The 24,018-nt window shown below is 38.8% G+C and overlaps 1 protein-coding gene across 3 annotated transcripts; it reads left to right on the top strand.

The window, feature by feature from the left end:
• Positions 1-59: 59 nt before the first annotated feature.
• Positions 60-19,995, top strand: CZH9orf85 (chromosome Z C9orf85 homolog). 3 transcript variants are annotated; one of them, XM_021541514.3, is made up of 5 exons: positions 60-207; positions 10,513-10,619; positions 12,761-12,874; positions 13,643-13,823; positions 14,467-19,995. In XM_021541514.3, the coding sequence occupies exons 1-4, from the start codon at positions 106-108 to the stop codon at positions 13,818-13,820; spliced, it is 501 nt and encodes a 166-aa protein (XP_021397189.1). In that variant the 5' UTR covers positions 60-105; the 3' UTR covers positions 13,821-13,823; positions 14,467-19,995. The 3 variants fall into 3 exon arrangements, with proteins under 3 accessions (XP_021397189.1, XP_021397190.1, XP_021397188.1); XM_021541515.3 differs by having other exon boundaries at positions 13,643-13,861; XM_021541513.2 differs by having other exon boundaries at positions 13,643-19,995.
• The last annotated feature ends 4,023 nt before the right edge of the window (positions 19,996-24,018 follow it).

Below are 24,018 nucleotides of genomic sequence, written 5' to 3'. Positions count from 1 at the left end.
GGCGGGGCCCGCGGGCCGCAGCGCCAATGGGGCGCAGCCGCGGCGGCGCCGCCCGGCGCGGGCGGGCCCGTGGAGCGGTTCCGGGGCAGGCGGCGCCGGCCCGCGATGAGCTCGGAGCGGGGGAACGTGTCGCGCACGCGGCCGCAGCGCCACCAGAACGCGCGCGCCTTCAGGAACGACAAGTACGACACCAGCGCCCGGCGCAAGGTAGGCGGCGGCGAGCCCCGGGCGGCCCGGGGCACGCGGGGCTGCCCCGGCGCCAGAAGCCGCCTCTGCCGGCCATGCGCCGCCTGGGGCCGGAGCGGCGGGAAGGGTTTCTTGCCGAAAGCGTGGGCAGGTCCCCCTACGGTCTCTGGAGCCGTACCCTGTCCCTGTGAGGTCTGGTGCCAGGTCCGGATAGGCTTCGGAATCACAAAGGAAGTCACGCGACAGTGGATGCCGAGGGACCGGTTTAGGGATGGAGATAGCTCTGGCCCGGGTCCACCCACAGCAGGCACAGTGCTGCTAAGATAGAATCGCAACGAGACATTTCACACAGCTGTCACTGTAAGCAAATGTGTAGTGTGAGATTTATCACATGAAACGACCTAGTTAAGCCAAAGAATTATAAGAGGAAGACTGAAATAAAGCGCTTACATTTGTGCAGTGAGTGCAGCAATTCAATGTTCAATGGCGCATTATCCACATGTTATAAACGAGAGTTTATTTTAGCCAGATTAAAAAATAAAAATAATTTTATTAGCGGTCAAATTCTATCTAGCCAGCCACACAGAAAGGACAGAGCCGAGCCCGGGGTCGACCCTGGGTGTGCAACAAGGAGTCAGCCTCAGCAGAGGTTTTCCCCTATGCCCACACACCTCCATCCTGGCACAGGCGGTTTTTATAGGGAAAATTCTGCCTGAGGCCAAGGTTTTAGCAATCAGTCCTTTCTTCTATTTGGAGTCCATATGTTAGTAAGGATTTCTTTTTGGTGATGAGTAGAAAAATTCAATGTTGGGTGTTTACGGGAAGGCTTCATTCACATGGATCTGTCTGAGTATTTCCATGATATCCATCTTGGACGATCAGCACAGACGATCAGCAAGCAGACAATGGCCCATCTCCCGGCCGAGCCACATCTGTTTACTTGTAAATCAGTTTCCAGTATACACTCAAGTCTCACCTACAAAAAGGGGGAGGAGGGGGGGAGAAACTAATACAACGGGCATGATTTAACACGCATCCAATATTACATATTTCATACAAGGAATGGCGCGAATTATATTTACTATACATAACACACATGACTTGAATGGTGTTCGCTCTTCTCAAGGTTTGTGACTGTGGTCGTAACTCAGAAATCTTGATGTTTTGAGAGCTTCGTTTAAACAACTTTGCCCCATCACATGTAAATACCTAGCTTCAGTCGGCATACTTTTGAGATAACTTTCATGTGTACTTCAATTTCTTTTTTAAAAAAAGGGGCTCTTCTGGTCAGTTAGATAGAAAGGTGTGTTCAGCTAGTGTTTTCAACACTTTTGCTACAAAAGTTATCATCTTCACTCTGTTGTTCCAGAAGACTGTTTTGTCTTTTTTTGTTCTAAGCAGGGAAGGGGAAATGGTCTACAACATATTCTTGAAACAGGCTCTGTGCTTTTAGTTTTGGTAATGTAATATGCAGAAGGGGCTGAAGAACACGCGGTAACACCACCAAAGTAGGGTTTTTCATCTTACAGGCTAAACCAAGAAGGTGACTAGACAGAAACAGAGGATGAATAATCTAGGAGAGTTTATCTGGTGCTATGGCTATCACATCAATGTCCCTTTTTACTGAACCTGCCCGGGTTGTCAAAAAGAGCTGGAGGAGTGGAACAAAGTAGTAAATTAAAGCCTTGATGCCAAAGAGGGAGGTTTGTTTTTTGTGGGCTTGTTTTGATTATTTTTTGAGATTTTTTTTAGGACTGGTTCTGCAAGTTGAACAGGCTGCTTTCCTGGGATTCTAAGCAGTGACAGTATTATCTGTTGTGTGAGTCACTGCATGACCTCTGATAGGAGAATATTTTTCGCTGGGTACAAACATGCACAGAAAAAATGTCATAGAGAGCTGGTCTATTGAAAAGTTTTTAAAGAGAAACTGAATTCTAGTATCAGTTTTGTAACTGAAATAATCACTTCAATACCCACATGACTGTTTTTCTGTTTTTCTTCCCTTTAAAAATAATTGCTATCCTATAGAACTGGCTACACAATGTCATGCACTCACGAATTTTTTTTTTTTTTTTTTATGTGGCTGAGGTTTGCTCTGGACATCAACTTGTCTCTTTTTTCTTTCCATTTCAAGCAAATGATTTCTTTTCTCTTTGTGTCTGCTAGTTTATGGAGAGGGCTGACTATGTGGAAGTAGCATCCTATTCTGGGGTTAGATAATGTTTAGTAAGGGGAAAGGATGCATTCCTTTTTCTTAAGGCATCCATCCTGTCAGGTACAAATTCAAGTCCTAAGGTACTGCCGTGTTTTAGGAATTATATTCCCCAGCTTAGTGTTCCAACTGAAACACTCTAAACCATGCACCACTTACTCACTCACTCTTCCCTTTACCTCTCTCCCTGCATAGCCCTGGATAAGAGAATTTGAGGCACAAAAGGCAAAGATCACATGTTCAAATAAGAATAATTTACTGAAAAGAGCAAATGAAATAAGAAAACAGTCACAGCAATAGTGTAGAAGAGATGATTCACATACAAGCATTCACTATGTGGGGACCCCTGGCAGTACCAGACCACACCATACTATGTGACCTGGAAGGGACTGCACCCCCCCCATTCCTGCAAAATGATGTGAGGTGGTACAGAATAGCCTTAGTGTCCTAGCCTGGAAAAATTAACCCAGGATTAGCCAGAAACCGGACAGGGATACACAGGAGTCATTATAATGATGCTAGCCCCATTTTGGTGTTTTAAAGAAGTTAGACTAGCAAAGATGAAGTGGCAATTAATGTCATCATTTAGATATGGACTATGCTGAATGATGACAGTTTTGCATCTTTGTCTTTTGCAGTCCTGGATGATCAGATATGTCATGGATGTTCAAGGTATGATGAGGAAAAGGAAGAAATCGTAGAAATTCTATCACAGGGACTGATAAAGGAGTGGGGCATACTCCTTTCTATCTCTCATTAGCTCAATAGATCAAAAGAATGCTTAAAGCTCCACAAAGAGAATGGATCTCCTGTAATTCACTGTTAAACATGGGGGGGGGGGGGGGTTTGTATGTGGCCTGTCTACTGTTGTACACTGTCCAATGCGGTGCTAACTTGAAAAACTGCAAAGTGCTTATCAGCTTAAAATTTGGATCCTGCTGCAATTGTGCACTGCATTAGCAATGTTGAATACTTACTACAATAGCTTCAGGTCCAGTGGGTGGAGTTGAGGTAGTTAATTATTACCGTGTTATGCTATTTCTCATAGTGAAGCAGTATCTGCAGAGGAAATTGATCTAATAATATTTTGACTTTTCTCTGCTGGCAGTCATTATCCAGTTGGTTTTTGGTTTTTTTAAATGTTTTGTGCCCTTTATCTGACAATGACTTTGTCATCCATTTTCTAATCTTAGAGGCTACAGACATGATTACTTGAGAACATGATAGAAGATCCGTCTGTCTTTCCTCTAATGATCAGTCTTTACTACAGCATTGCTCTTGGGACTTGTTGAGGTGAAACATCCTTGCAACAATGTACACTGCCTCTCTATTTGGGAAACAGCCACTACAGTGCTCGAAAAGTTTGTGTCTTAGGATGACCTGAAGAAGCAGTAGCCAGGACAGGGTAAGACACTGTCTTGTTAGTTATTGAATTATGTAAAGTATATTTCATAAGTTATCATGCAAACTGCAGTAGCTCTAGAAATGAAAGCAAATATCATTTAATGAGAACATTTAGAATGCCACTGTAGTAAGATGGTAAACCACAAAGTGATTCATATTTACACTCAAATGCCTGATTTGTTTCTTCATTTCTTTCCTTTCATTAAGATGATAATCCACATTTCCCTAAATTTCAGGGGTTATTACTTCTGAACCTCAGCTTTACCACAGTGTTACTGTCAGTTATTTTTTCAGCCAGGTGCATGGATAAGTCACTTGTTTTAGTGGAAACACTGTTTTAGACTGTGGGAAAGCACTAGGAAGAGAACAGCTGAATGTAAAGCTTAAATGCTGAGTCATTAATCATATTTTGAAACACAGAAGGGAGATAGAGATAAACCAGTGGCCAACTGGAACTGTTAGATAACCATAGTGCAGTTTTTTTAGATAACTTTCTTGCTGCAACGTAGACTGGTTGGTAGACTGAAGTCTTGTCTGGCTTGGTAGACTGAAGTCTACTCTCTAGCCACTCCTGTTACTCTGGGTTCAGAAATACATTCAGTCTTGAGTTGTAGCCTTTCATGTAGGGAGAATAAGAGCAAGTATAACAACTGGTCTGGACTCTAACTCTAACTCTGGAGGTGGGGCAGAGAGTAAGAGAGAGAATATGTGGGTACATGTAGGAGGTGTGTCTGGTGTGTGTGTGTTTATGTGTCTTTGTGTATTTTCCATTCTTTCTGGGGGAGATGGTGAGAATCCTTCCAGTGCTCTCTTCAATGCTATATGCATGTGTTGCTTAAATTTTGAAATACACTTGATGAGAAAATATCTGTAGAAAAAAGAATTTTATGCAATGCTGGTAGAATATATGAGCAAGTGAAGCTGTGTGGGGGACAGTTTCAGCCTGTGTAATGTGCATTGGAACCTGAAGTCTGGCATCTGGTATCTCAGTTTCACCTTTATCAGTCTGCTGCTTTAACTGCTTAGTAGTCATGTGCTGGAGGTCCGGTGGAGTTTTATTTTTTTGAGAAGTTCAGTTGTTCAGAAATACTGCATTCATCCTTGTGTTACATTTGGCCTTGCTGACTGAAGCAGTGCCACCTGTGTTTCTCGCAAGGAAGTTTATGGGTGGTATTAACAATACACTCAGTTACAGCAGAATATACCACTGATATGTGCTCAGTAGAAGGAATCTGCTTTCAGTAGAGGAAATCAAAATACCCATAGGTTTCACACATAATTAGAAGCTTACAAACAGATGTTGAAGCTTCTTTGAAGCCCTGTCATTACATCCTACCTGTGAGCGCTTTAATGGTAGTTTTAGCTGGGGATTATTTTGTGCCACGTTAGTAGGTGCAGGTGCATTTGTTTACTTTAGTACATTCTGAACTGCTTTTGGCAAGTTGTTAGGTGATTTAATATTAGGTTATGTGAGCAGAGGATGTTGATTCGTTAATGTACAACTGAATGTGCTTATAGTGTGCACATGGAATATTTTGTGGCATCATAACTTAAGGCTGCTTAGGTATGTCTGTATTGCATAACTGTAATTTCCCTGGAGAATGTATAGACATACTGTACGCACTGAAGGAGTTGCACCTGTCCTTGGAGCAAAGTATGCTAAAGAAAAGAGAGAGCTATTGACTAAAACAGGGAAATGAGCATTAAGAAAACACCAGAGAAACTGCTGCATAATCTAACGTGTTGGAGTAGTTTTCACACCAAGAAATTAATTTCAAGCACTACCTCTTATTTGTGTGTGAGGCCCTGACTACCTGCATAAAAGCTGGGTAGAAAAGTTGGAAAAGAATAATGAAGTTTACAAGCCTTTTTCAGGGCTTTGTGTAGGCTGTTTGGTTTATTAATATCCTCAAGGCAAAGTGAGCTATTAAATGAGAAAAAGGAAGAAAATATGAATTTGTGAAAGTATACAAAATACACAAATATAATATACAAAATAGATTAAAAAGTAAATATTAATGGGAAAGTAAGCACCAGAGGATTTTATTTGATTTTACTAATGACTTCCCCATTTTGACTGGGAACTCAGAAACAAAAAAAATTGTCTTCAGATTTATTATGGGAACTTCTCTCACATGCTTTTTTAGCATTTTCAAAAATCTGAAAAAACAGACTACTCAAATCTTTCATTAGGGACAGCTTTCTTTACTTCTTCAAGTTTGCATTTCTTTTAAAAGTGGTGTGTTATGGATTATTTTGGTTAGAGGAGATGCTGAATTAAGTGTAAAAACTCACAGTAAATTAACAATTTGTTTTAGTAATGGTAGCATTTAAATATCATGTCTTTTTTTTCTCAGCAGAGTAAATTTAAAAGACAAACACAAGTTAAACTCTCTAATCGCTTTCTTTACAATACAGCATTCTCTATTGACTTTCTAACCAACTGCGTGGTAGGATTGTAAAGTCTTGGTGGCTCTTGTATTCAGATATGCTGAGCCAATAATTAATTACAAAGCCCCATACTTGAGGCATCAAAACTGGGTAAAAAATACAGGAAAATGCTGAAGAGGGGGAAGATGCTCTATGTGTACCCCTTAGAAGGAGGAAGTTAGAACTTAAAGCTGTTGTCTTCCAGTTTGTGACCTTCTGAGCAGATGCAATGTAATTCCTTTATGAGTACCTGTGTAAGATTTATGGTCTTACATGTTGAAAAGTCCAGGCATCTTTATGCCAGTGTCGGGATACTTAAAGTGATTTTTAGCACACATAAATGTGATGATGGAATCATATCATGGTTTGGGTTGAAAGAGACCCTAAAGATTAACTAGTTCCAAACCCACTGTCATGAACAGAGACACCTTCCTCTAGACCAGGTTGCTCAGGGTCCCATCCAGCCTGGCCAAGTGTGAGGCATCCACAGCTTCAGTGGGGGAATCTTTTCCAGTGCCTCACCACTCTCACAATAAAGAATTTTTTCCTAAGATCTGATCCAAACCTACAATCTTTCAGTTTGAAGCCATTCCCCCTTGGCCTGTGACTATATTGTAAAAGTCCTTCTCCAGCCCTCTTGTAGCCCCCTTCTGGTACTGGGAGGTGCTCTAAGGTCTTCCCAGTGCCTTGTCCAGGCTGAACAACCCCAACTCTCAGCCTGCCTTCATATGAGAGGTGCTCTAGTCCTGTGGTCTACTTAGTGGCCCTCCCTTGGACTTGTTCTGACAAGTCCATGTCTTTCTTGTCCCAGATCTGAATGCTTATGTGGTATCTCACAAGAGCAACATAAAAAGGCAGAATCCCCTCCCTTACACTGCTGGCCAGATTTATGGGCTGCAAGTGCATGTTGCCAGCTCATGTTGAGCTTCTCATCCACCAACACCCACAAAGTCCTTTTCCTCAGAGTACTCTTTGTCCATTCTCCACCCACCTTGTATTGGGATTGTGTTTGGGATTGCCACAGTCTGGGTGCAGGACCTTGCACTTGGCCTTCCTGAACGTCGTAAGATTTGTACAGGTTCACGTCTCAGACCTGTCCAGGTCCCTCTATATGGCATCCCTTCCCTCCAGTGTGTTAATCACATCATACAGGTTAGTGTCATTGGCAAACTTGCTGAGGGTACACTCAATCCCACTGACATGCCTTCTCCATGTCCTGGGGAACCATGTCTTCTGTATCCTGTATCCCTTCTGAGAGGATCCACATTTTCCCAAGTCTGTCTTTGATCACTGACATACCTAAAGAATTATTTTTTCTTATCCTTGATTGTCTTTGCCAGATTTATTTCTGCCTGTACTTTAGCTTTTCTAACCATCTCCTTGGCTCATTGGATAATTTCTGTGTGTTCTTCCTCCCAGACTACTTTTCCCAGCTTACACCCTCTGTAAGCTAGCTGTTTAAGTTTCTCCAGGAGTTCTTTGTCCACCCATTCCGGTCTCTCAGTTTTCTTTCTTGATTTCCTCTTTGCAGGGATGCATTGCAATTGAACCTGAAGGATACAACTCTTCATTATCATCCAGCTCTCTTGGGCTGCTTTTCTGTCCATGGTTCTTTCCCATGGCACTCTACTAAGGAGATCCTTGGGGATGCCAAAGTCTGCTCTCTTGTAGTCCAGGGCAGTGACCTTCTTCCCACAGTCCTCACTGCCCTAAGGTCCTCAAAATCCACCAGTTCATGACCACTGCAGCCGAGGCCCACTGGTGCCCCTTCTTTTTGGTGAGAACATTCACTGGTGCCCCACCTTGTCGGTGAGAACAAGGTCCAGCACAGGACCTCTGCTTGTTGGTTCTTCTATCACTTGGAGAAGGCAATTGTCATCAGTGTATGCTGGGAGCCTCCTGGATTGCCTGTGCCCTGCTGTACTGACACTTCATTTTTGGCATCTTCAGCTTTTGGGATGGTCAGTGTTTCAGTTTGATTGGAAAAAGCAAAATAAGAAAAAAGAAATACATCCCTGTGTAATTGTTGTGTATTCTGGAGCCAGGTCGTATTGGGGTGAGGAAGAACTTTATAAAGCTCCATGAACAAATAACTATGCGTATTTTCTTGTTCCATAGCAAATATTTAGCAGAATTTGTAATAGACTGCCTGTTTGATGAACTTTGGATTTGCTTCAGATGAGAGGTTTCTGAAGTAGTTTCTGTTTTGTTCTTCAGGGCAATTCTGAGCACAGGCTCTTGGATTCCAGGAACTTTAGGCTTTGCTGAGCCTGCTCCTGAATCACTCCATGGCATGGCTCCTTACCCCAGCACCAGCCATGATCTGTTAAGGGAAAATAGATGTTTTCCATGCAGGAAGCTAACTGCTTCTTTGGAAGGATAGCCATCTCCCTTCAACTTAAGCTTCTGAAATTTTTTGACGTTCACTGGATTCTGCCTTAGCAAAACTAAAAATATCTGGTAACAATAAATGTATCCCTACCTGGAAAAACAAATTACAGTGTATCTTACTGCCTTCCTGCATTACCAATCAATGCAAGTCATGGGAGTGAGGGGGAGCATTGGGAAGTTCAGGCTAATTTGCAGGTTGTTGGGAGCTTTTGGGCTATAGTGCTTGGAGCCTTACTTTGTGATGGACAAGTGCTGAAAACAAGGCTTGTCTTTGAACTCCATGAATTTGAAAGACTGAACACAGGCACTGCTCACAGCAGTTTGAATTGCAAGATATTGAATTATGAGATATTAAATTGCCTTTAATTGTCTTTCTACTGGGAACTTACTGATAATTTTATTTTCTCAGAAATTTTGCACATTAAGCAGTTGTTGGTGTTTTTTTGAAAATATCTCCATAATGCAGCAGAACCACAGCTTTATGTAGTCAATATTCAGGAAGTATGCAAAACCTTGTTTGGTTGACTTCTTAATATGTCAAGTCTGTATTTGATCACTTAGAAAATAAGTTAATCACACCATAGGAAAACCCATATTGAATGTGTAAGTTTAATGAAAAGTAGACAATGTCTACAAAAAGTAGACACAAGTCCCAGAGTATAGTTTCACTTGAAAGTAGCATCTCTTCTGCGATATAGATTTTTTGGAATAGAATAAGACACTATGTTTTTAAAGCTTGGCTTGTTGTTTTGGTCTTTGTATTGAAGTAGAGCTTTGTGGAGTAAGAAAGTCTTGTGACTCACAAAAGCAGGAAATTACTTCAGAAGATGCTGTATTCAGAGAAATTTTTTTTCCAGTTTATTTCTGAAAGAATAAGATTAATTGTAATCTAGATTATTGGAGAATCACTCCTTTGACGTATGCTAAGAAGTAGATGTGTTTTAAACCATTTTAATAATGCAATGTTGATATGGTACCCATTTTTAAACTATCTTAAACAATAAATTTTTTTATTATATGCATTTTTAACTGTGAAATTTTTATTTCTGAATTACTATGAACACCCATAGGATAGACAACATTAGTGCTGCCATTCCTAAATAGAGAAAAAATAAAATTAGATTGAGTCTACAAGGACATAGCTTCTTATTTAGAGTGTGGTTTGGTACCATTTCCCATCTCAGAATAAGTTCTCTTGTGCAAATATTACTGATCAGTTGCCATTTTATATTTCTGAGAAAGCTAAACACAAAATATTGAGGGAGATATTAAGGTAAATTTTTTATTGTCTTGAAAATATACCATGATTTAAATTGCCATTTAAAAATTTTTATCTTAGGTGCAGAGAGCAAAAATGTTTTCCATGAAGGAAGGCTAGGATTAGAGAGAGATTGAATAATTTGACTGCAAATTCAACTTCATTGTTATCTAAGGAAAAATCCTGAGACTATTTAAACTATGTAGGACAGTGATAGCCTGAGCAAGTTAAGTGCTAAGTCTTGTCTTTTTTGGATGGACAAAAGCTGTGTATTTCAGGGCTTATTTATTCTTTAATTCATTTTGTAAAAATTCTAGAGATGGAAAGAATAAAATACCTACAGTAATCAATTCTCAGCAATATAATAACAAAAAGAAGTACCACTATTAAGATAATTAAAATAATAATAGTGATAATTATAATAATAACCATAATCTAGTCTTTAACCTCAAGGTACCCTTTCCATTCAAGAAAATCTTTGGACAAATTTATATGAAAGGCTTAATGTTAATATCAAGCAAACATGTTTATATTACTGTATCAATCATAAGATGGGTAAAAATGCTTTCTAAGCAAGATTTTACTCTTTACAGCAGGAAGTCATTAATTTTTTTTTTTTTTACTTATTCAGAAAATAAATGCTAAGCTTCATGATGGAGTGTGTCAGCATTGCAAAGGTATCTTGGAGTGGCGAGTAAAATTCAGGAAGTACAAACTACTGACAAAACCTAAAAAATGGTGAGTAAAGATATTTTTCGTTAATTGTCGATCATGTAGTTTGTGAGCTTTTGGAAAATATTCTGGCTTTGGAAACTCAGAATAAGAAGCTGCTATTATGCAACATTTTTAAAATGTGGAGTCTGCAATGACAGCATGTAGGCAATGTTAATTTTCTACTCATAGGTCTTTTATTATAAACTTCTGAAGACACAGAGGAAAAGCAACTGCTTACCTCTTTGCTATTAAAGCTGGTTTAATTGTGGACCTGTAGGTTTCCAAGACCATCAGTGTCCTCCTGAACAAAAAGTCTTTTCTGAATATAGTAACACAGTTTTCTAAGGTCTTGTTTTACATCTGTCTTAGAGCGATCTGCACATCCCTTGACTTGTGTACTTTGCTAACGTTTGCAATACATGCATTTCATTACCTCTTAGCATGTTTTCTCCTTTTCTGTAAGAAAGTATAATCCTATGTAGTAAATGTTGGCATTGTTTGCATAGAGTTCTGTATTGATTGTTTTTGTATAACTGTATAACAATGATGATCTATCACAAACATATAAATTATTTTTGTTTCCTGAAGGAGATGCTCTCTGCTTCCTTCTTATTTGCTCAGTTGCAGAGGTCCTTACCTCCTGTGGTAGCAGACACAGCCAGTGTTTCAGCAATGAAACACAGAACTCAGAGAAACCACAGCTGGGCTGTGGTGCACAATACAGCCAAGTTTGTCACAGTAGTGTGTATTTTGGTATTAGTAACCAGTTTCACTCTTTCATGTAAAAAATAAATGATTAGGTAGTAGGCTTGCTGAATAAAAAAATAAGCATTCTCTGTTCTGTGTACTACAGATGAAGTTGGGTTTTTCACTTTTTCTCAAATAACTTATATGCATCCTGGGTGGTTTTTTTTGTTTTTTTTTGTTTTTTTGTTTTTTTCCCGAAGGGAGGAAAGCAGGCAAAACCTTCATGTAAATCAGGGAAGTATTGGACATAGAAAAATTTTAGAACACCAGCTTATAACAGAATGCATGATATTCTCCCTCATATTTTTGAACAATGTAGTTGTGCCTCAGAGCACTCTAGCTTTACAGGTCATAATTTCTATGCCAGCAGTACAGTGGCTGAACCTTTGTTCTGGAAGGACAAGACTATGAAAATTTTCAGCAGGTGAAGCTTCTGGAAGAAGTAAAAGCGTAATAGACATTAAAAATGTGACAATAAAAAAAAAAAAATTAGTTCTTTATATTGCAAAAGATGGGGATGGAGGACTTCTCTATGCCTCAACTTATTTTTAGTTTTGCAACATCTTTAAAATTGTGAGTGTTAGTACAATCACGAGTATTCCCTACTTTACTTCTGAGTCTTTAATTATTATAACTTAAACTATTAAAAAAATATATATAAATCTGCCTTGCATTGGCAGTGCCTGTGTTTAGTATGACATGTTTGGGAAGAACTTTTGAGGGCACTAAAAATTACTGTCAGGAGATCAGCATTACATGGGGTATATTGTTCTGGTTATGTTCTCCAGATATCCAAGGCTTTTGAAATGTCAGCTGAATGGTAAGCCACAGAATTTTGGAAATTACAGAATCTGCAGAATATTAGCATATTTGAAAAAGAATAGCCCAAGCCCTCTACCTTATTAGGTTGGGTTTGTTGAAAGTACTGTTCCATGCAGGCTTGTGTTTATAGAAAACAAAGTCTAGCACTGACTCAGTTTATACTCTGAGGAGTTAAAGAGCAAGTCATTCAAGTGTTTCAATGGAAAGCTTTTTATTTGTAAAATTAATAAAGCATATGCTGCTTTTATAATTAAAACAGAAGTTATGCAATTTTAAAGTACAATTGCATAACTTCCTACTGAAATGAATGGAAATGTTTATTCTGTCAACTTAAATATAAAATTCTTTATTTAATGTTTCTTTTTCAGTACTTGTTTTAGTAATTTGTCCTGAAAAAAGTAAGGGAGCGGGGTGAACTGCAATGATTTTGATGGTGCTAATGGATAAAACACTGAGTGTTTAATTTGAAACCAGCCTAAAATGTGCTGTTCCTCTTTTGTGAGTGTTTGTTCCTTTTTTGTGTATAGTATTTGAATACTGAATGCTTCCTAAATGTCCACAATATTTTTTTAATCATATTTTCTTTCTCTTCACAGTGTGAAATGCCTCCAGAAGACTGTAAAAGATCCTTATCATATTATTTGTCGACAATGTGCTGGTAAACTAGAAATCTGTGCTAAGTGTGGGAAACAAGAAGAAATAGTGATTCCGTAAGTAGCTCATAGAGTACATAGTTTCAGTCCTGTATTGATAATTCCCCTTGTAATAAACCTTGTTTGGAAACTGACAAGAAACTGTTGTACTTTATCCCACATTCTCAATAATCCCAACATGAATCAGTAGGAGTAATTTTCCTCACTTTCTTCAGATGAAACTGAAGGTAAAATGCTCATTGACATTAGTGAGGATGAGACAAAAAAGTCCTACTTGGATAAGACATTTTAACACCTATGGGTAAATTGTATATCTTCTTAACAAAGCACTTCAAAATGGGTTTTGATGTAGAGCATCATAAAATATGTGCAAGCTACTTTACTGTTTGCATTTTATCTGCCACTTGATGGTTGAGTTGAATCATCAGAATTAACAGAAGAACTAAACAAAGACTGATATTGAGTACAATACATATTGTGCTCAATATCATATACAATATCACAGTACATTTAGTAGGCTTTTGGCTGTTTTACTGGTTGTTCTCTGTTGAGCATGATACATAAAACATTGATTTACTAGTTTGTGTTGACAGTCCAGCAGTTGCTTACTTGGTCAAGCTGTTCGAGTATTTATATGTGTGCACTTTTTTATCCTTCCTATTTAGTGTGAAGTAACTTTAGGGACTTTTATTACCCTTCTTCCCACCTCCTGCCATCTTCCATCCTATATTGGTATGGAATGCCAGGAGGATATTCTATCCTCCATTCCATTCTTGTTTAAATTTCAGAAGTGGGTGGTGATAATATCCCTCTTGCTTTCTACAGGATTGATAAAGGACAAGACAGAGCTGACAGTGACGCTTCTAAAAATGGCCGAGAGAGCAGTAAATTGAAGGATGAGCTGGATTTTGAAACAAATTTCAGTAGTGCAGATAGTGATGAAGGCTCTGATGTGCTTGAAGAACAATTTAAAACTATGAATTTTGAAACAACAGAGATCTAAAAGGTTGTGTTTCTGCAAGAGATTATATGCAATCAAATATGGTAAACCATGCTTGCCCTTAAACTGCTCCAACCTCTGATTAGACATCTAAGGTCCTTGTATGTTAATTTTGGCGTTGTGTATGATGATGCATATGGGGATTTTTATTAATACACATTTTTGTGTATTAAGAACAGAATTTCTCTGAAAATATTCAGAAATTCTATTTGTAAGCATAGTTAGTTAGTTATTTCATACACATAACAACTTCCTGTTTTTATGGAATAAAGCCTCTTTGTGTAATTGTCCAAAATTCAGCATTATGTGACCATTGGAAGTATTACTGCTACATGGAAATCTACCTGAAAGTCTAGAATCTACCTGAAAGTCCAGTCTTTAATAGTTTACTGAAAGAACTTGTAGCATTCTCTCAATGTGTTTCCAAAAGGGGTCTTACCCTTAAACCTGGTGGTTTTTGTTTGATTTTTTTCCCTGCAAAAAAGAACCAAGTGTGTAAATGCCATCACCCATACAGTTCATGAACAATTAAAGCTTATTTACTATGTGTAAGTGTGCATTACAGATTTGTGACCTTGTTGTAAATATTTTGTAAAGAAAAAAACTGCAAACTGTAGAAATTCTCATCACACTTTCTTTTCATTTTCAGAATTCAGAGATTCATCTGGATCTTTTGTGGTTTTCTCTGATACGAAAAGACATAGTGGAGTGATGCTTATAGAGTAACTCCCTTCTCAGTTTATCTTCCACTGTTTATTAATCTGTACAAAGAACGTAACTGAAGTTGCCGTAACTGTCTTTACAGGATTTAGGATGGTTTGATTTCTTTTGTACTGTCTTCTTGGTCTTTACATTTAACTAACAGTGTATATATGTACATTAACCTATGACAATATGCTGTGCCACATCTGCTTTGGTGCTTTGCCTGATTTGCAATAGTGAGCATAGAAAAACTTGATTATCAAACTACATTTTTCAAATGCTGTTTGAGGCAATTCAGCTCTGAGGTTGTTTCCCATCCCTGCCTTGGAATGAAGGAAATACACAAACTTAATCCTTTGGGTGCAGATAGGCGCCCAATGTCTGTCCTGTCAAGCTGGAAAACACCAAAAGTTCAGTGGCAGAAAATGAGGTTGTCAGGTATGTTCAGAAGTATTGGATCTGAAGGTTATCTGAAGGTTTCACTGGCAGATAAATCCTCCCAACAGGACAGTAATGACATCTGACTTAATGTCACATCTGTTGTCCTGCCAGTTGTTGTCAATAAGGGCAGAGTAAACAAGGAATATCCCATGCACACACTGCAGATGACCAGGTAGGAGGGTGCATAGAAGGAAGTTAATAAGTAATCTGGATTTAGCTTCAGAAAGGGTCTCTCTGAAGGGGGAACCAAAAGTGAACTTGGCTTTTGAAAGTGCCATACGTATGGGAAAAGTTCTTCCACTTGGAAAAAAATTTAATGGCCTTGTTCTTTGTTGAAAGGTGAGAGGAAATCCTGGAAGGACAGGAAAACATGTGATGGAACTGGTAAAAGCTGTATAATGAGAAAATAAGGGGAAGAATTCTCTTATAGTAGTAACACAACCTGTCAGTACCAGGAGTGAGCAGAGTGACAGCGATAAACAATGTGTTGCAACACAGTGCAAAAATGTTTGTACAAAGGGAAAGTCCTCTAAAGTCTTCACATCACACTCCTGGTGCTCTGTTCAGAGCTGGTACTGTAACGTGAGAGAGGGAGCGACAGGGAGAGAGACAGAGAGAGAGAGAGAGAGAGAGAGACAGAGAGAGAGAGAGAGAGAGTGGGAGCAGGAGAGGATGCCAAGAGCAAGTCTGGTCCCTGGGCACACCTGATCAGGGGCCTTCAGAATGGGCAGGGAATAAGACTTGGGCCAAAAGGACTTCAGATACCTGATGCTTCAGGGGAGGGTTACAGATGTGGGATAGACCATACATTTTATGGGGTGAGACAAAACATTCCATTTGACCCTTGGACCTGTCTGTAGGTAGAGGGCATTGTTCAGTCAAAGGGGTGATTGCCTTCAACTGGCTCTACTATTGTTTTCTAGTTGTTTAGTAACTAAGGTTTGGTATCTCAAATCTTGTTCTCATTTCAATCTCACTTATAGTTTCTGTATTTTCCAAATCTTTTGCCAGGCAATCATATTTATAAGGCTTTCCTATTTCATCTTCCCCAGCAGAAACCGTTTTGACAATTCTTTCACAAATATTAATGAACTTGTGTCTCAAAACAAGAGGAAATAAAAATACCACAGTGCCTGCAGGGTATTGACATGCAGTTTAAACAGTATGACTGATCGGAAGTTTCAGGATTTGTCTGAACCTTGCAGTGCCTCACCAAATACATTACTGAAGAAGGAAATGATAGATGTTAATTATTCATCTGAAGAATATTGGTGCATCACTGGTGATGTAGTGATGTCGCTGACAGTTGAGTTCCTATTACCAGGTTGCCCTTAGGAGTGTCATTTGGCATGACTCAACACTGAAGTAATTAATTAGGTAGTGGACTGCCAGTATGTGTGAGGCAGGCATGCCAGATGATTCTTACTCCACAAGGGGAAATGCTCATCATAGCTGGAGCTGCCAGAACTCGACATGCTTGACTTATACATTTCTGGGAATCAAATTCCTATGTCAAGGATTGCTTGAGACAACCTGGATTCATTGCAGTATGAGGAGAGCCTGATGTGGACACAGTGCTACCTCCTAGCATAATTCCTTTACAATCTTCTCTGTCAAAGTTCACAGGCATCTCTGAGACATCCTATCATCAAATGTTTTGAAGGATCAGGTAATGCAAAAAACATTGCCCCATTATTTACTTCCAGTTTTGCATGGGCTGTGCTCTTCTATTCTTCTTTTGGCTACTGATTAATGTGTATTCCTCCAAAATACTGTAGTAATACTAGCCTCTGAAGGTTTATAGAACTACCAGTTAATTAAGAAAAGTACAGCTTGCTTTCTCCCTATAATGGGCATGTGCTTGGATGTTGAGATGTAAATCATAGCATTAGCAAGGAAAATACAAGAAAATATAGCAGGTCATCAAATGTGAGCCATCTTGTAAACCTCTAGCTCTATAATTATGTATGTTTTCTTTGTTTAGGAGTTCTCATAAGTAAATGAATGCTGGTAGAAAATGCAAAACTAAGTGCTTATTGGAAGCATCACCCTGACTTGCAGAGTTAATGAGGAAAGCTTAGTAAGTGACATGGAGAGATGCTTTTCTTTATCAGATGTTTAGGGAGCTGCTCATGCAAACTACTGGCTCACTTAATTCTCCTGCCTACCTTTCATCTTAAAGCTAATACAATTCAAAACTCGTGGTGAAAAAGAAGGTATGAACTCTGCATACATACTCATCACATACAGTGAGTTTGTAAGTAGGATTCCTAATCTTTGAAACAGTTGAAGTGAAATCTTTCTGTAGCTTAACAATACATTTGTAGACAAATTACCTCTAACAGACTAGAAAGAAAATATTTTACTTATTTGAAGTAGCAGACTTTTCTGCTGGAGCCCCTAAAAATAGTTAAGATGAAATCACATTAAAATTATCTCTTTTTTTTTTTTTCTGAAGTCAATAAGAATATATATTTGTAGTAATAGGGGTAATACTTATAATTCAGTCACCAATAATAATTTGAGGACATGAAAACAGGAGCCAAAGGCATTAAGATTTTACCTGAAAAATCTCTCCTTGCATTTTTCCTCTGACATAACTTCAGAAACCCAAATTGAAAGGATCACATGAATTCTTATAAATGCTTTGAAAACACTACCAAATAGTTTAATAATTTGCTTTTAAACTGCAACAGAGAAGATCATGTTTTTATACAAAAACAAAACAAAAAAAGATTTATGCCTGTTACCGAATGGCAGCACTCACTTGAAATCTCTCTTTTAAGGACATCTTGCATTTTTGGGCCTCAAGATTGTAGTATCTCTTTTATTTGCCCTTGACTTGCAGTTTATCTAATCTTATATGTTTTGACACAATGTGACAAAACTATGAAAAGTATCCATAGTTTAATTATTTCTAAACATACCAACAGTGAAACTTGTAGCATTTTTTGAATTATATGTAGTGGCAAAGCTACGTGTGTAACAGATCTGTTTTTCTTTCTAGGATCTCCTGACTACTATGTTCCTTTTAGGGTTATTTCATATTCTCTTCTCTCAGCCCTTGCACTGTGGAAGTGCTATCTGGCAGGAGAGATGTACAGCCCCTGACTCTCAGCAACAATGTATTACTCCGGGTAATTCCCAGTAAGAAGGAACAGAATTTATGCCAGAACAGTAAAACAAAGTGCTCTGCTTTGTGGGTCCACCTTGGAGATGCACTGTGTGGGCTTCATCAGACACAGGGGAAGATGGTTAGATCAGCTTCTCAGAAAGACTAACCCTGTAGTACCCACACTACTCAAACCTTGCTGTGCAAACCCAATACAAAATACACTTGTGAGGGGTATGTGAAGTGAAATAAAGCAGTGGGTCTTGCCAGGAAAATATTAAAAGGCACTACAGTATTTTTTATAGTATTGGAAAAATGCAGAATAATCCCAAACCCTCCATATCCAAGGAAAAATAAGCCACATAAAACCAGACAACTTCTATTCTTTTAAGCAACATCAGATTTACTATTATTTACATGACAAATATTTTTAAAGTCTCTCTAGAAATGGCTAATATCTCATTCTCCAAAGAAAATAACTCTTCAGTAGCAGCTTAGTCTTTCTAACAATAACTTAGTGATGGAACCTTCCAAAGTGGAACAAGGTTTACCTGCATTACTTAGAGAAAAGTCATAATACAATCTTTATGCTATAAAACTAACCTTGTGTTTTAAAAAGATCACAAGGAATTTGCATAGAAAATACCTAGAGAGACTCAAGTTGTAATGCCATAATCTTCCCCTTCTAGGAAATGGTTACCTTAAGGTTTAAAGCATACCAAAACTATGCAGTGGCCAGAACCTCAGAGCTATGGTTTTCACTGTGTTTCAGCAGGAAGTTTTCCTTTATTTCCAGTTTTTGTACTATCCTGAGTTGCATTTGGATTTTAATAATTCTGACATTATGAACTATCCTTTCAAGAAAGAATTGCATTTTGGATCACTACACCTAACTAGTTGCTTCTTTCTCATTCTCATTACTGCACCTGAGGTCTACAGAGACCAAGTACAGGTACTGGCTATCTATGTTAATTCAAAAAATCACATTAGTAGCTGGCTGGTTTTAAACAATCCACCCCACCCCCCTCCCCCACAAAAGAACAAAACCAAACCAAAAAACCCACAAAAATAATTATACTCAAAAACAAAATGAAGAATCCAAACAAAAACAATAACAAACAAAACAATCACAACACTATCCCCCTCTCTCATCCTATAGCACTTACCCAGGACACTCAGAATGAGTCCTGTTGGGCATTCTTGTCCCTTGCCACTAACGTGTGCCATTAATGAGGACAGTGTGTGGTTCTAAAGGAAGGGTAATGCATATGCTTTAGTCTTTAAATGGAGAGAAGGGCCTCTGTCAAATACCTGATGGTGTCAAGCAGGGTTGTCCAGCCATGTTTGTCCAAAATGGCATTAAGAGGCAGAGGGTGGGGGGAAAGCGGGAAGAAAGGGAAGATGGTGTGGCAGGAAACAACTAGTGAGTATGGAAGTACAGAAGTTCATGTAGCCTGTACCTGCGTCTCTTAATCTCTGCGATCTTCAGCTGTCACTGTAGTGTGCATGGAAATAAGTCCAAATAATACACCTAAAGCTTTATTGCAATTAGCTGACAAGTTGCTGTTGTCTCGCAGCCTGTCAGCTGAGGTTTTTGCAGGTTTCAAGGAATGAAATACATTGTTACTGTTTGAGACAGCTTAACTTTTGTTGAAATCAAAGCCATTTAAAGGAGACATTACAAAGGACAGTAATTACTGTTTGGTACTTCTCCTGGGGCCTGAATGGAAATGATTCCGATTAAGAATCCCACTCATAGAACTGAAGCTAGACCTTCACAGTGACAAAGCACAGTTATCACTACTTTACCTTTGTAATTTGAGAAGCCTGTCAGTGAGATTTTGTTTGGTTTTTTGTTTGAGATTTTTTTGAAGGGTGTGGGGGTTGTTTGGTATTCTTAACATTAAAGCATTTTACCATTAGTGATCGTGTTGAGTGTAGATCTTTTCTTTAAAGAGCTACTGCTTAAATAGCTCTGAGTTTTGTTTGTCTGCAAATGGGGAATGTGTTATGACTCAGCTTGAGCCAGCAGTCAAGCCCCAGGTAGCTGCTTACTCACTGCCCTACCCACAGGACTGGGGAGAGAATCAAAAGGGGAAAAATTAGAGAACTCGCTCATGGGTTGAGATACAGGCAATTTGATAGGAAAGCAAAATTCACATACAGAAACAAAGTCAAGTAAGGAATTAATTGACTGCTCCCCACAAGCAGGCAGGCCTTCAGCCATCTCCAGGAGAGCAGAGCCTCATTACACATGATGGTGACTTGGAAGACAAATGCCATCACTCCAAGTGTCCCCCCTTTCTCCTTCTCTTCATTTTATATACTGAGGATGATGATCTGGAATATCCCTTTGGTCAGTTTGGGTCACCTGTTCTGACTGTTTCTTCCCAGTCCCCCACATACCCCTACCCTACCACTGCGGCTGCATGAAGAGTAGAAAGGGCTTTGGCTCTGTGTAACCTGTGCTCAGAAACAACAACCATCTCTATATAATGAATCTTCTGTTCAGCACAAGCACCATACAGCCCCATGACAGCCAGTGTAAAGAAAATTACCCCAGCTGAAATGAGGACAGAATGTTGTGCTCCTTGAAGGTAAGTGATGTTACAAGGAAGCTTGATTTACTGGCCTTGAGTAAACTATAGTGGTAGTTAAATATGTCTTCCCTAATTGATTTGACATCAAGATAGCCCTGTGGTCTTGATTTTTGACATACTTTAATGAAGAATTGGGTTAGAGTTTTTTCATTTATATTTAGATAACTGCTTTGCTGTCTCATTGTAGAGAAGGTTTCCAAATCTGTGAGACAGTTGTTGCTCCAGAGTACAAAGCGTATATAAATCATCTAGAGTAGATGCACAAAGTCACAGAGATTCCTTTTTTTTTTTTTTTCCCCACTTAGTAAGTGTGGAATGAAGAAAGTGGAGCTGAAAAAACCCTGTGTTTACAAATTGGAATATTTGTTTGTCAGTGCCAAAGTACAAGCCTTTGTGTTGCTGCTTTTACCAACGTCCTCAGGTGTCTCTCTCGAAAAAGCTACTTTGCAACACCAGGTGTCACTGTAACAAAGTGAAAAGGTTTGCTTGCAAGTTAGCTTCGTGCTGCTCGGTGATACACCAGGCTGGGTATCTCTGGGGGCTTTGTTTTCATTCCTCAAAGCTAGCTGGCCAGCTTTTATCTCACAGGGATGCGGCTCCCCTTGATCTGTGCGCTGAGCTGTGACCCAGACCATCTACACTTCTAACAAGCTTCCAACGGGAGGAGGTCGGGATCAAGGGCAGACGCCTGAGCCGCAAATTCTGCTTTTAGTGTGAAGATTTTTAGTAGGGAAAGCTTAAAAGGCTGTACTTTCCAGCCTGGCTAACCCACCTGCAGCTGCAGTAGCACAAATAGACAAGTGCTGAGTTTCCAAAAGTCAGAGCATACCGACCTGTATGTTGGCCTCCTGTAATGTGAATATTTAATTAATTAGAACATACACATAAAAATAAAACCCAGACCAACCAACCAATCAAGTGAATGCTGCACAAACACAATAAGTTACACAAATAAAAGGATTACACATAATTAGATTTAGCTCGGCTCATTAATTTCCCCAGAAATCTTGGAGAACCTGGTGTAGAGTTGTTGAAAGAAGCCTGAAAATGAAAACGTACTGCCAGTAGATCACATTTAACCAAGAACTCTCAGTTTCCACAGAAGCTTCTCAGGAGCAGCCCTGAGTTGCTAGTTCAGAGGACATGGAGCTATGTGTCAGGACCAACATAATTTTTAGTTTACTATTAAGTTAGGAAAAAAAATTTTAAAAAAATTTAAAAAAAGGAGGAAAAAAGCGTAGGTAGAAACAAGTTAGTCTGCCTTCCTGTTATGAATTCCTTCTCAAAAATCACCTGCTTATTTACCATGGTGGGCCAGCCATAACTGAGAGCCAAATGCTCACACAACTCCTTCCTAGCTTGGTTCTCTGCAACATGGGAAAAGGTAGAAGAAATGAGAGGAGACTTGTGAGATAGTTACAGCTTAATAGAGATAGCAAATTGAGACCCAACCCTAACCCAATCCTGACTCTGAAAGTAAAATAGAAGTCAACAATGGAAGTTGGGGCAGTGCAAATCAAAAAGAGAAATTCACTTTCCACTTCCAAGACCTGTTTAGTTGTTAGCAGAAGAGCAGGGCTTTGCCATGAGTTACATTTGTGGGCTGCTGTGGAGAAAGTCAGCTCCATGTCAGCCAGACCCAATACTTTCATGTACTGAATGTGCTTTCTGAATTGTTTCAGTGTCACAGCAAACTCAGCTCTGAGTGCCAAAAATATAAATTATTGTAAAACTTTCAGTGCAGACCTTTGCTAACATACACTGAACAAATTTGTAAGAAACTATATCAGCATACGGCTGGGGATCCATATATACCAATCTAATTAAATGTTTGCCTCTCGTTAAAAGTATGTCCCTGTGTTCACTATGCATGATAAGCAGTTCTTTCCTTGAAAGAAATATTTAAACCTGTATTTTAAAAATAATTAATGTCTTATTCATTAGTCAGCAATTGGAAGACTGTCAACAAAAAATACAACAAATAATAAGGTGCTAAATATTTAGGACAGGGTTATTTGGAATAATTTGAGTTTGAAAGCAGCAGCAGCATTTGAGTTTGTAGTTTGTCTTTTTCTCTTTTGGAGGTTCCTCAATCCCTTTACTTCATGAATGTGTGTGTGTGTGTGTGTGTGTGTGTCTGTGTATCTGTGTGTGTTCTGGAGAACACTGAGTTTGAGTGGTCATGAGAGGGACAAAGTACAAGTGCTTAGGAATAGAGACCTGAAAACTATTTATGGGCCACTCCTCCTCAGAGGTTTTCAGAGCTCCTTCTTATTTCTTCCACAATTAATTTCAGACTTTGAGTGGTGATCTCTAGCAGATAATCATGTGCATAAGAGCATTCAAATCCATGCCAGCATGTTGTTTTATTTAGTATTAAAGGTCTGCATTACTATAGAGCAGCTTTACAGAACAGCACTGCATTTGGCTTTTCTGAAGAAATACTAAAGGACTTTCTGAGACATACCAAATTGTTAATTTATCTCAGGTATCCTATTATTTTGGCTGGATTAATGTTAGTTTTCTTCCTAGTAGTTGGTACAGTGCAGTGGTTTTGATATATGTTTTTGAAAGAAAGAAATGTTTAAAGGGTTTAACACCAACCAGCAACTAAGTTCTAAACAGCCACTGGCTCATTCTGGTCTTTCCACTTCTCCTCTTTCCTCCTCACTTTCTGGTGAGATAAGGGAGAAAATCAGAGTTAAAAAGAAAAAGCATGGGTAGAGATAAAGGCAGTGTAAAATGTACAGCAAAAGGTAAAGCAAAAGCCACACACACACACGCAAAGAAAAACAATGAATTACCAGCAATTCTTCTGTTTTTCTAGACTTTTCTCAGGTAGAGGTAAAGATTTCAAACATCCCTCCTCTGCTAACTTGTCTGTTTTTTGACTCTGAGGGTATTTTGTGCATTGAGAACAAAATAGATGAAATTTAACAGCATCTATTGAATCTTCCCTAGATTCCTCCATAATTTTTGTTGCAAACTTAAATGATTTCTATGGTAACAGCAGAAGAGTGTTTCTAAATTTATAACATCACATTGTGGGTGGGCATCAGTGCTCTTCTCTTCTAAAAGATATTTGCAATTGAACCATTATAGGTAAAGTCTAAGATTTGCTTAAAACAAACAATGTATTTTTATTGTTTTATTTTTTAGGGCTGATACAATAGGCAAAAAGTTTATTTTTCTTCACAATTCAGCTCATGAATCACTTGCTTTGGCTGCAGTAAATGTGGTGACTGGATTAGCTGCACCAGCAGAATTCAGGTGTCAAGAACTCTTACTTTATAACGTTAATCATAAAAGTGTCAAAATCAAATGTCTGGTCACAGTCATAATTGAT

The sequence above is a fragment of the Lonchura striata genome, chromosome Z, assembly GCF_046129695.1.
Source record: "Lonchura striata isolate bLonStr1 chromosome Z, bLonStr1.mat, whole genome shotgun sequence".
NCBI lineage: Eukaryota > Metazoa > Chordata > Aves > Passeriformes > Estrildidae > Lonchura > Lonchura striata.
The sequence above is the reverse complement of the archived record's forward strand: the minus strand, read 5'-3'. Positions and strand labels throughout refer to the sequence as shown.

Bases quoted from the DNA above. Each gene is read 5' to 3' on its own strand.
- CZH9orf85 (XM_021541514.3), top strand. From the start codon at position 106: ATGAGCTCGGAGCGGGGGAACGTGTCGCGCACGCGGCCGCAGCGCCAC. The intron at 10,620-12,760 runs GTGAGTAAAGAT...TTCTCTTCACAG, and splicing joins CTGACAAAACCTAAAAAATG to TGTGAAATGCCTCCAGAAGA. The intron at 12,875-13,642 runs GTAAGTAGCTCA...TGCTTTCTACAG, and splicing joins CAAGAAGAAATAGTGATTCC to GATTGATAAAGGACAAGACA.